Raw genomic sequence first — 13,074 nt, forward strand, 5'->3', positions numbered from 1 at the left:
TCTATATTACTTGGAACGATTTGGTATACTTGCAAAAAGTTAACATTTTGTTTGAGGGTTAATAAAATATTTGTTGGTGTAACTTTACTCTTTGTCATATCAACCAGTAATGACTGCTCACTCATATTTAACCTGCCAGCATAAGGGTGACCAATTAAAGTTTCAGCCAACTAATTGTTGTGATGTCCACACATCACCTTCAACATCCATCCATCCCAATCTGAACATGATTTACCCTTAAATCTAAATGGACACTCACATTTACGAGTGTTGTATACACTAGCCACCGCATTGACTTTGTATTTTTGATATTTCCCCCCTCTTTCACATCCAAGTATGACGAACATTTTTCTTCGCCGTACACTAGTAGCTATGTCAGATCTTACTATTATCACAACAAATCCTAAATCATAAGTCATCTCTCTTACTCATTCAATTAAGTGCTCCCGTGAACGAAATATTTCATTTATGGTAAATTTATTTGTCAAATCTCCCTCTACAACTTCACTAATAAATGAAGAGAAATTGGATATCAAACTACAACCAATTTGAGAATTCATACGAAGATATTCATCCATTTTAAACAATAATCACCTATAAAATTATAATCAGTCTTATTAGCATAATTAATAATTAGTCAAAAAAATATAAAAATATTAATATAAATAAATTATATATTTCATATAATGAAACTAATAAGTAATTTTTTATATAATTATAAAATTGTTAAACAATTAAAGAATACAAAAATCATATATAAAAAATATATATTATACAAAAACATTAAATTTAAAAACTAATTATATATAACGTGCGAAATACAAAAATATAAATATAAACTAATTCTTCAAAAATACATTATTAAAATACATCAAAAATATATTAAAAGTAATACATCAAAACATATAAATTATATTATTAAAATATCTCCAAAATTAATATAAAATAATAAACTAATAAAAACAAATGTAAACTCTAAGCGGATTCGTCAACGGATGTCAACATCCGTTTAAGGTAAAACGGATGTTAACATTCATTTTACCTTAAATAGATGTTCACATTCGCTGACGGATGCTCACATTCGTTTAAAGTTCACGTTATTTTTAGGGTTTGTTTTAAGGTTTATTATGCACCTGGACGAAGCTCTCCACTATACCTTTAAGCACCACCACACCACCAAGACCGACTTCTGGCATCACTGGATCAATTCCTTTCACTATCACCACCCTTTGCAACCTCTCCAATGCACACCATCTAATGAAACTTCACCACACTTTCGATGCACAATGAAGAAACAATGAGAGGAAGACAAACTTTAAAGAGGAAGAAGAGCTTGTGTTTGCCACTGCATGAATTCATGTAGGAAGAAGACTTGGCGCAAGAGTGGATAGAAATTTAAATTTTTAACTCTAAACATAAAACTTTACTGAAAGATAAAACATAAATGAGAAGGTAGAAGGAGCAGAGGATGGTGGTGTATAGGGAGCAAACACCCTGGTTCCTCGCGAGTAACAATGTGAAATATGAGACTTAATCAGTTATTGCAATATGTAACTGCCAACACGTAACTCTTGTGGGGCCATAGCATTTAACATAGCCGACACAAAATAAAAGTGGGAAAGACAGCACAAGGATATTTCTCTCGCACTAAAAATATATATTCACAAAGCCTGTCTTAATCTTTAGCCATTAATTAGAAGTTGAAATGTCAAAGTTAGCTTCCATTCACCTTCATTCATTTGCTGACTTCAATAATGATGAATTCTCATTTTTCCATGAAATTTCTCATGTCATATCATATAGTTGGGCAACGTAGAACTCGCCTTTGACTTTCCATTTTATATGACTTGTGGCAATTCCATTAATCTCATTTTTTTTATTGAGGTAATCTTCCATAACAAAATATTTTAAACCCTTCAATTATAAAAATAAAAAGAAAAGTTTTGTTTTGGAAATATTGATAAACTCATATAATAATTCTTAATACAAATTAATTAATAGGAAAAAAGGTCAGCGTTAAAGTTTTGCCTATCTTCCTAAAATAGTTAGATCTCATACAAGTATTAAGGTTGTGTTATTTTATAAGGAATGATGGGAGACGGATGAAGTTGATGGATTTTGATTAATTTAAAGGTGAAGTTTGTGATATTTTTTTTAAAAATTTGAAGGTGACAGTGAAATATGGATTTAAAAATAAAGTTTATAGAAATTTGTGATAGATTTAACTACAAATTGATTATTTTTAATAGATTGAAACTAAAATTATTAAATTGTCTTTAATGTTAAAAGTAATATAAAATTATATTTGGATGAGATAGAATTATTTTAGAATTTTTTTAATGAATAAAATTTAAAAAAAATTATTAACTGAAATAAAAAAGATATAAAACAAAACTCATTTCCACATTCCTAGAATCGGTTCCAACCATCATAGAACAGGTTCCAAGCACAACAGAACCACAACAAAACAGATTCCAAGCAAAATAGACTCGATTCCCACACCTCTAGAATCGATTTCAACCACCACAAAATAGGTTCTAATTCTTTCCTCAAGCACAACGAAATAGGTTCTAACTTTGACAGATCTGGTTCTCGCCATTCTTCATGATGTCATTCAAATTGTGACAGGAAAAAAGCACTAAATTAACTCTTAAATAAATATCTTCATTGAAGAAAGATGACAAATTAACATCAATCTCGCAATTCTCCTCTTTCCGTCGCCTCCTAATCTCTACAAAAGATCATAAACCCCTCACATCACTGCTTCCTATTTTCTTTAAATAGTAATTCTATGAAAAAAAAAAACACAACGTAACATTCCTAAAGAAATATTTATTTTTGTAATAAAATTTACAATATTAAAAATACTTTTAATACATTACATTATAATTATAATTCCTAATTTTTATAAGATTATCACATCGCAATTTATGTTATTCTTTACTTGTTTGAGCACCCCAATATAACGAGCAACCCAAAACTGCCAATAAAGTCATCTTGGTGGAATCAAAGAAAATATTGAACTCGACCAAGGGAAGGTGGCCACAAGACGTGTTAAAAGTATTAGAAGTACTTAGACAATCTTAGTTAAACCTTTTATGCAGTTTCCTGCCACCTATCTAGACAATCTTAGTTGAACCCTTCATAAATTTTGTGATCTCCTATTTAACCAATCTTGATTGAATCACTTATATAGTTCTTAGTCACCCACATAGGTAGTCTTGGTTCCAAATTTAAAAACTTTCATTTTTACACGAAAACTTTGTGGCAATAAGAAATTTATTGCTAGATAGATTGATTATTGGTTCACTTCTATTATTTTCGAGAAAGTAAAGACCACATGAATAAAAAGGGGGAAAGACTGATTATTTTTTCACTTCTACTATTTTTATGTATAATAATCATTACAATTTATACATAAAAAATAATACATAAAAGATTTACAATTCCCTATAATCTTATTATAAATAAATTATATTCGCCTAAAACCTCAACCGAAATGACCGAGACTGCTTTTTCATAAATGTTTTAGTATAATGGAATATAGTTTTACGTGAATAATTATTAAAAGCTAATAATCTATTAGAGTTTAATACCAAATTTTAAGGTTGTCATATTAAAAGAGTTACTATCCTTGATAAATTGTTTCTAGAAAACAAGGCAAAATTTCTTCTTGGTACAAACGTGAGTGCGTTCGTGTGATCTTGAAACGCAGTTACTGAGCAATTTCCATTTTAATGAGAAATTGCGCAGAAGGTATTATTTGTAGCTAAGCAATTAATGGTTGAAGGTGCTATAATGAAGAAGGTGATGTTCCATTTTGTTGAGGTTGAACTCTCTTAGTCTTTGGTGTAGCAGATGGCAGGGGGTTCAAATTCAAAGAGGCATCCTGTCAATAGGGGTACTGATTCCATAAACACACAGGGTATAATTGAAGGGAATAATCTGCAACCACAAACGCAAGTACAAGAACGTGTTACTGTTTTCGACCAACATTTCTATGATGGAATCCCATGCTTTGCCGATGTTTGCTTTCTCCATAAGTCAAGCTCAATCTCAAAGGTTGATTGCTTGGTTTTTAATTTTGATTTCAAATCATTCATTGATGTCTGTTATGCTAAATATAACTGGGTTTAAGGTATATTTGTAAGTAACAATTATTATTTTTGAAACTGTCTCTTATCTTGGACATGACATGTTTGGATAAACTTTGAAGACAGTGAATTAAAATGTTTCCACAAGTTGTGCACTTCAGCTTTTAGAGGGTGTTTGTTTTATTTTGATTTTCTTTTTCTCTCCTGTGACTGTTTATTTGGAAGTTTATCCAAACTAGTGCTGATTTTCAGGTCTCAGAGATGAGTTTACTCTTGAGCAGAGCTGGCACTATTGGATGTGGAAAGGTTTTGGATACCATTGGGAGCAGCATCACAAATTTAAATGCTGGTAGTGGGTTTGCTTCTGGAGCTGCAATTAAGGGGAATGGAATTTCTATTTTGGCATTCGAGGTTGCAAACACAATTGTCAAAGGTTTTAATCTTCTGGGATCTCTATCCGCAGAAAGTGTTAGGAATTTAAAAGAAAAGGTGCTTCTTTCAGAGGGTGTGCAAAATTTAATATCAGAAGATATGAATGAACTTCTTAGGATTGTTGCAGCAGACAAGAGGTAAAATATTGGTTAAATTAAATTACTAAGAATGACTTCTGTACCATCTATAAACTAAGAGTTTTGGGTTTGCATCAATTTCTCTATAACTACTTGGGGAAGAAAATAAGAGGAAAAAATTGGAATAAACTTCTCAAAAAGATAAAATTAACTTATGGAAAAGCTAACAAAATAACATGAGAGAGAACTTTTACAAATTAGCAATGCATAACATCGTTTTAGTTTTGGAGAAATTTATTTAATCTTTTCTTCTTATTTTCTCTTCCAATGTGCTTCTGAAGATATTTATGCAAATAGACCTTAACTACTTTATTGTTTTGCATTCCCATGGCTCTGTAAAACAGAAATATGAACTGTATGTCATTTTGGATTATGTTGTCAGGAAGGAGTTGAAAGTTTTTTCTAATGAGGTGATTCGTTTTGGAAATCGTTCGAAGGATCCTCAGTGGCACAATTTAGATCGTTACTTAGAAAAGTAATACAAACTGTTCTCCTTCAATTTGTCTAGCCTTTCATTCATCATCAAAGAAATATTTAGCCTCCTTTATTCTTTGATGTATTTTCTTTGTAAATTTTAGAACTAGCGGACAATTAAACACCGAAAGACTATCAAGAGACGAGGCAGAATCAATAATGCAACGATTGATGACTTTGGTTGATTTTACATTTGTGAGTGTATTCTTTGTATCACTAACTGGTAATAGTAACTTTTGAAGCTGATAGTGTAAGAAAACTTGAAAAGGAAAGAGGTCCATGGTATCACAATGACACATGTATTCTACAAGTGAAACCAATATGATGGTTATGATACCTTCTTGATTAATCTAATCTTTACTCATTTAATTTGATTGTACAAATTACGTGTTATAGAAGGAATACACTGTTACAAGTAATCGTGGAAATGTGTTATATACTACTTGTATAAATTGGTAGTTTAATAAATTACCTGAGGTGTCATATTTACTGCACCTTTTGTTATCTCTGTTCATTTTCTACCATTTTGCAGTTACTTGATCTTCTAGATTTTCTATTACTTTCCTTTGCCGAAACCAAGTTCTCTATGCATATTCTTTTTATTCAGCTAAGTATTTTTTTCTTTACGTGGGTTTAGTTCTAAAATTGGAAAAAAATTGTCTGGCTGCAGAAATTGTACCATGAGTTAGATGCTTGGGATAAACTTCAACAACATTTTCAGCGTAAGTGTGAGTTGGAGAATCAAAGATGGAGTTTTTCAATGTTACCAATGGGCCATAGAATAATATTCATCTTGTCTTTGTGTGTAACAATTTTTAATCTTAAATCAGAAGCTCTTAAAGACTTAATTTAAAGTGAGGAACAATTGGAATTAATGTTATTGTTGTTGTTGAAAATAGAGCCATCATTTTAGTCGGTGGTGAATGTGTAGAACCTTTCAGTATTTATGTAGTACCTTAGATATACTTTTGACCTTCAGTGTATGTCTCTATCATATAGGTGATGATGATCTTGCCGTCTTGAGCGCGGAAATTAAAAGCCGAAAAAAGAAGCAAATTAATCACTTAAAGAAAAAATCACTCTGGTCTAGAAATTTGGAGGAGGTAACATCAGATTTCTTCTCTGCAAAATTATGTTTATCTTGTCGCTCAATGTTGTCCTCCTTGTTTGTTTTATCCTCAATTAGATTTTCATCGTTTCCGATTCACGTATAATCAAATATACTGTATAGAAATGATTTTTATTTATAGATGTGGGTTCATCTTGTGGATATTATAAATAGAGAACCTGTAAAAGTTGAATATGATTCAAATCTGATGTATTACAGGTTGTGGAGAAGCTTGTAGATATTGTCCTTTTTTTGCATTTGGAGATAATCACTGTGTTTGGCAATACAGGTATGCCCTTAGATTATGTTTGCTTCACTTGATCTGTAATGCTGTTCTGTGCCAGTTAATATTAATTATTAAATAGCAGTTCTTTCTTATCCATGTCAGGACTTATTTAACACAAGATTTGCTACAAATCTCATTTATGTTAGCCTTATTTTGTAGTGATTCTTATTTTAAATTACAAAGGGAGAATAGGGTGGGTGTTTTGTTTATATTCCAGTCAAATTCCTGGTGAAATCCATCTTTAAATGAAATCTATGTTCCACATACCTGTAATATTTATCCATGGGCACCTGCAGATTACCACGAACAATCAATTGGACACATGAACAATTGCCAAAGATTGGGCCCTGCCGGCCTTGCTTTGCATTATGCAAATATAGTGCTTCAAATTGATACTCTTGTGAGTTAATCTTTATATTTAATACATTCTATCTCTGTTATTTTATTATCTTGAACCAGGTGAGCTTGAATTTCTATTGTGCCACTTCTCTGTAACTTCCTTCCTAATTACTTTTAATATTGGTGTAATTAAATATTTGGATTTGACTGTAAACTTATTTATTTTAATCATTAATATTAAGAGGAAAACTCAGCCAAGAATCAGAAGCAAAGCGAAGCATTTGACTTCTACAAGTTTTTGCTGCCATTCCTATCAAACGGTGATAATTTGGTAGAAAATTTCAGTGTGCTTTCAAGTTTCTGATACAAACTGCTATCAGTTTGTTACACCACCTGTGACCTGGACTTGAAAGTAGATGATCGATCCCCTTTTATAAAGTGAAAACGGATGTACTTGAAACTAGATGATCCCCTTTCAAGTCTTTTGTCAATCACGTTTGTAATGTAATGTAAATAAGAAAATCTAGTAATTTGAAATATTTGAATGCACACTGCCTCTAAGAAAAGAAAATCTAGAATTTTCGTGGTTAATTTATTTTCAACTTATGTAACATCCCAAAAATACAGTCTAAAACTATATAATAGAATAATCACATTAAATAATATTACAGATCAGTCTTAAATTAAAAGAGAAGTATGCTTGTGGCCTAACGGCCTTACAGAAAAACTAGAAAATTAAAACCGAACAACATATGCAAATCCGACCGAATGGTTTACAAAATACTATACCGAACGGTCCTACAAAAAGAAAAGGGGAAAAGATGATCGAACGATCATCTTAAAACTAAGCAGTTCTGACCGAACGGTTTAGAAAAGCCCATACCGAACGGTCATACAAAAGCAAAGGGAAAAGGTGATCGAGCGATCACCTTACTATCAGACTATACTACTGACCGAACGATTCTACTGTTTGGTCTTAACTTCTACCTCCACAAGCTATCTTCCTCCAGCGCCTCTTCCAACAGCTCATCTCCTTCTGCTCCCATCCACATGGATGATCATTGCAACAGAAGGACAACCGAACGTACAAAACAGACAAGACAGGAAACATAGGGTAAGCTTATGTAATTTAATTCATGTATAACAATATATTTTACACAATCAACCAAACAAGATAATTCATCATTCGTTCATGCAAAGCCTAATACTAGACTGACTGTCGGACTGTATGAAATCTGTGTAACTACGACGTTCGTGCACCCGGGTGATGTAGTAACTGGGATACCCTCAACAGCTGCCACCCGAGGTTAGTTCTATCTGTCCAAATTAACCATAAGGACTAGGGCCTCCTGCCATTCCTACACATGACTTACCCTCCTCTACGTGAGGACGAGTAATCACGGAACATCAGGATGAACCGCCAGCTTAGCATGCCCACATTCATACTTTACAAATTCCAATATACATTCATAAGCTATTCCTCCCCGGAACGCTCGTCCATACTCCAAAACATTTCATCCATATCATACTCTATTCATCTTTCATTATTAATCATCTCAATTAAACCCTTTGTACAAAGATCATTAAGGATACCAAATACCGAACGTTAAACATCAACCTTGAACCAGATCGAACGCTTGGAGTGAGACCAAAGGTTTCCAGTTCCAGCAAAGATCAAAGCCGAGAGAGAATTGCTATCGGGATTTGAAAGAGACAGAATTCAATAATATTTCTCAAGATTTAAAAGGATCGAACATTATTTACAAGGTGAGTCAATTTGATAAACTGACCCATGAGCGTTTAAACTGAACAGCTTAAAGCCTAGACCGAGTACTAAGACTCTAGGCCGAAACCAATGGAGACAGACACCACAAGACAATCAAATAATAGTACTTAGAAGACTCATAAGAAGAAATCGAACGCTTATAAATACTTAGCTTACTTATAAATTTATTCTCAAAAAAACCGAATACTAGTCAAAGACCGAGCACGGTAGAGGTGAACACCATTGAGGTTGGACGAAGGCTATTTTCATCCAGATAAATTATAGAAAAGAGACCGAGCGCTTGGTGCAAGACCCAACACTAAATAGTACGAACGCTTGGTGAAATACCTAGCTCTAAATCTTACGAGCGCTTGATAAAAGACCTATGAGTAGATAGTACGATCGTTTGGTGAAAGACTTAGCACTAAATCGTACGAACGCTTGGAATATAAGATATTATTTAATTAATATTCAAGAATGAACGACTATACTACTACCTATGGACATACTTAAATTTATATCAAAATGCCAAGAAAAGAATATCCTTGGTGGAACGCCTGTACACAAACTGTACTAGACGAAAACGCTCGTCCTCAACATAGATTCCTTCCAAATGAAAGAATCCAGTTCTAAACGAGTCCCCGAGAAAAACCGAACGGTTAAAGACCATTCAGTAACGAACGTACATTATCATAGCGAATTTCATACTTAGAATTATTTATCTCAACTCATTTCTCAACATTTATCTTCATAATTTCATACATTCATATCATAGTAAATTTTCCATACTTTATACAATCAAAACATAGCAACTATCATATTTCATATTAATTCAGTCAATTCAACGTACGTACATACTATCCAAACAATCATACAAATCAAATTATATAAGCTTCCCTTACCTCTAATGTGACCGAACGTTCACTGAGACAGAGTACCGTTTCACCATACCAGTTTTTCTACCCTCAACGCTCGACAATTTTCCAACTAAACCAAGTAAAACCAAAACACTATCAGAACCTCTCATTTTAGAGGAGCGATCAACACATGAAACCATAACTTGGTTTGCATGTAAAAGAAAACGCACGACTAAGTGAAGAGAAGAACTTACCAGCTCAGCTTTACAAACCGAACGGTTTAACTGGAAGCTCTTGACGCCGGAAGTGATTCTGCGGTGCCTGAGTGGTGATCGGAGAAGAGAAAGGGTGAGATTTTGTAGAGAGAAGGAAGAGCTTTTAAAGAGAAGGAGGAGAAAATGGAGTTTCAGAAATCAGAGAGGAAGATGGTTGCATGCAGAGAATTGCGTAAACTTTTGAAACTCAGATTTTGCTTCTACCAACCAAAACCGAACATCCAATTCCTTGCAGTCACCTGTTTTCCATTCTCTGAAATTCTAACTCTCTTCTCGACACTTGGCTTCCACTAAAAAGGGTTTTGGAGTGCGTTTTTAATGAGGTCTGACAACTTGCCTCAGTGCCCTTCTACAGGTACTTTAAAAATGAAACAATAGTTGTCGTGCCTTTTTTCCATGCTGCATTAGATCCAACACCTATATCATAGCATAGCTGGTGCCAGGAAAATTCTCAGTTTTATTTATTTTTTGTTTTCAACCATGCTTGGCGGTAGTTGAAACTTCCCAATTTGTCAAGGCATCAAACAATATATACCTTCAATTTTCTTTTTAACGGATTGAGTTGCTCAGCATCATGTTTTCATACATGACACATTCTAGTCACAGAACACCTGAGCCTGATCCAGATCATAACGAACCACGGTTCCTATAAAAATAATTTAGGATATTGAAATATATATTCATGAGATTTTGTATGTTTTAATCAGATTTCACATTCAAACCTAGTTATATGATATTGGGATATGATTTGTTCACTAATGATTCCCTCTGCATTTTCTTAGATTGAATTAGGTGTAGTTATATATACTAGTCAAAGTTGTTCAATTTTGTGTCATTCTAAGCAAATACATTTGAGTAACATTCTACTGTGTCCTGTATTGACACTCAGGTAGCCAAATCAACCATGCCTGCTGCAAATACAAAGGATTCACTATATCAAAGCTTGCCTCCTAATATCAAATTAGTTCTACGTTCTAATTTACCATCCTTTCATGTTGCAGAAGAGGTATGATTAACTGCTGATAGTTTCTACTATTACCACTTTGTTAAAAAACCACAAAAAATAGATAAAAGAAAAGTTTAGAACAGACAAAAAGATTTTAGGTTTAAACAATAACGCCAACCAACCTCGTCATTAACATCAAGTAGTCACTCATCATACTCACTCCTTTCTTCCAAGTGAATAAGTTATTCACCTCTTTGGATGTATCTTCAAGGTCTTCTTGGAATCTTCTTATCATGCTACGAGTGATAGGCCCTTGATTAGAGTATGGGCTTGGGTCCAAGTTATAAGCAAGTCTTTGACCAAATTAGGCGATATAGCATGCTATTAAATTCCTCCAAATGTACCTTTAGTGTTAGAGTGGACAAGTTTTTGAGCTTCATGCTAATAGCAATGGGACGAGTAATGTGAAGCTGCCTTCATTATTGGACTGATTAAACCAACGTTAATCAAAAACTCATCTCTAAACTTATATAAATAGAAGTTTGAGGTAAGGAAGTAGGTTACGTACATTTACGATTACATTGATCACTAACGGTCAAACATTAAGCTAATTTTAGCATTAGAGTGTCCTTTAAGTGTATTCTCAGGAGGGTTTGGACGAATGGTTTGATACAATACTTAAACTTCTAAATCAGATTTAGATTTTGGACGATACAGCATAACTCGGATCTCCCCGAAACACCAATTATTCTTTCACGAAAGGACATGCCTTCATACTTGCCTAGATTGGTTACTCACGACATAACATGATAATATTTAAAACACTGCAGAAAACGCTTAATTTTTGAAGAATAACTTTTCTTCTACTTTCATCTTTCCATTTTCGACCAAAAAAATGTACTTAATTTTTTCCCTTGTTCTATTTTACTCTTTCCTCATGGTTGTTGTTTGAGTCTTGCAGCTAAGTGTAGCTGATGTAAGAAGTGAGATAAAGAAAACCTTACGTTGGTTGGTCCGCATGGCCACTAACACATCCAAGTAAGATATCTGGCCTGTTGTAAACTAGGTCCTAATTACCACCCATATGACAAACCTTCTTTAATCATCGGTATATTTATTTACCTCATACAAGTTAATTCTAATCCTGTATGGCCGTTTCTTTTGGTTGTTTTAAAATTGGTTCAGAGCACATCATAGATTTGGTTGGCTTGGCCAGTGGGCAAACACAAGGTAAGCAGCAAGTATCCACTGCTATATTTGAGTTACAAATCCTTTACATTTTTCCTTCTTTTTTTTTTTATATTAATTCTTTTTTTTTACTTAAATACTTCTTCCCTCTTTTTAAAGGTACGAGGTAAACAAAAAGAGTGGTTTAATGTGGATTGAGACATTCCACCATGCAGATAAAGACAAAGTGGAACATTATATTCTTGAAATTCTCTTATGGTTTCATCGCTTGCCAAATAACCGTGTCTTATGATGCTATTGGTGGCTGAATAACCGTCCAAATAAATCATTGATATTAGGAATTGTAACTTATATTTACACATTTTTATGGTCAATTTTTGTGATGAAACAGGACGTGAACACCAGATATTCCTCTTACTTTTCTTTAAGGAAGTGCGTGTCATTTTGCACAATCATTTGTTCGGTTAAAATAATTTTCTGCCATAGCTAGGAAAGAGGTATGTACTCTTTACATCATAAATTGGTTGAACCGGATAAAATATTGATTTTAGGTAATGCATAGTATATAATTAAATTTTTAGATCAAATAATCTTTTATCTCATTTATGATTCAAGTTCTATCATCACTTAGTTTTTATCAGTCAAATATAACTTTAGGAAAACAATATAAATTTTACCAAAACCATAACTTTGTAGCTAGGCAATGTTATTAAACCAATTTCAAGGCACGGAATTGCACTACGAATTCTTTCTATGTATTCGGTCGATCGCATACTAGTTTACTTCCTAATTATTTTATGGTTTAAATCTTCATATGGTTCTCATATTTGTTCAAAAATCTTCATTTGGTCTTTTCGTTTAAAACAGTGCTATTAATAAAACTATAAACACTCATCTTCATCCACAAATCTCACACTGTCGTCATCTCCATTAGACTACCGCGACTCCACCATGTTCGTTTCAATCACCACCACGAGCAACATCTTTCATGTGTCACACACCTATCAAATTAATCACAAATCAGTCGTTTTGCCATCATGACGAAACTCTAATCACAGAAATTGCAAGTTCCATCATTGCACCATGACCGTGCCTTTGTGAAGACTTGAAAACCAGAAAACTCAGATTGTGAAAAACCCAAAATCATAACCAAGACGCAAACTATAAAAGCAC

The 13,074-nt window shown here is 33.2% G+C and overlaps 1 protein-coding gene and 1 long non-coding RNA gene across 7 annotated transcripts; one reads left to right on the forward strand and one right to left on the reverse strand.

Moving 5' to 3' along the window:
• The first annotated feature begins 3,621 nt into the window (after nucleotides 1-3,621).
• Nucleotides 3,622-12,353, forward strand: LOC108330108 (protein PSK SIMULATOR 1). 5 transcript variants are annotated; one of them, XM_017564605.2, is made up of 13 exons: nucleotides 3,622-3,756; nucleotides 3,859-4,062; nucleotides 4,347-4,663; nucleotides 5,046-5,138; nucleotides 5,242-5,332; nucleotides 5,808-5,865; nucleotides 6,137-6,240; nucleotides 6,465-6,534; nucleotides 6,828-6,931; nucleotides 10,657-10,773; nucleotides 11,675-11,751; nucleotides 11,899-11,943; nucleotides 12,061-12,353. In XM_017564605.2, the coding sequence occupies exons 2-13, from the start codon at nucleotides 3,859-3,861 to the stop codon at nucleotides 12,191-12,193; spliced, it is 1,413 nt and encodes a 470-aa protein (XP_017420094.1). In that variant the 5' UTR covers nucleotides 3,622-3,756; the 3' UTR covers nucleotides 12,194-12,353. The 5 variants fall into 5 exon arrangements, with proteins under 5 accessions (XP_017420094.1, XP_017420096.1, XP_052732952.1 ...); XM_052876991.1 differs by having other exon boundaries at nucleotides 3,633-3,756; nucleotides 3,856-4,062; XM_052876992.1 differs by having other exon boundaries at nucleotides 3,627-4,062; nucleotides 12,293-12,353.
• Nucleotides 7,664-10,886, reverse strand: LOC128196354 (uncharacterized). Of its 2 annotated transcripts, XR_008248579.1 has the most exons (4): nucleotides 10,007-10,886; nucleotides 9,747-9,813; nucleotides 9,538-9,622; nucleotides 7,664-7,906 (listed from the first exon to the last, which is right to left on the reverse strand). It is a non-coding gene; the product is annotated as an uncharacterized LOC128196354 (long non-coding RNA). The 2 variants fall into 2 exon arrangements; XR_008248578.1 differs by lacking the exon at nucleotides 10,007-10,886 and having other exon boundaries at nucleotides 9,747-9,881.
• Nucleotides 12,354-13,074: the final 721 nt, after the last annotated feature.

This window comes from Vigna angularis, chromosome 4 (genome assembly GCF_016808095.1).
Source record: "Vigna angularis cultivar LongXiaoDou No.4 chromosome 4, ASM1680809v1, whole genome shotgun sequence".
In the NCBI taxonomy this organism is placed as follows: Eukaryota; Viridiplantae; Streptophyta; class Magnoliopsida; order Fabales; family Fabaceae; genus Vigna; species Vigna angularis.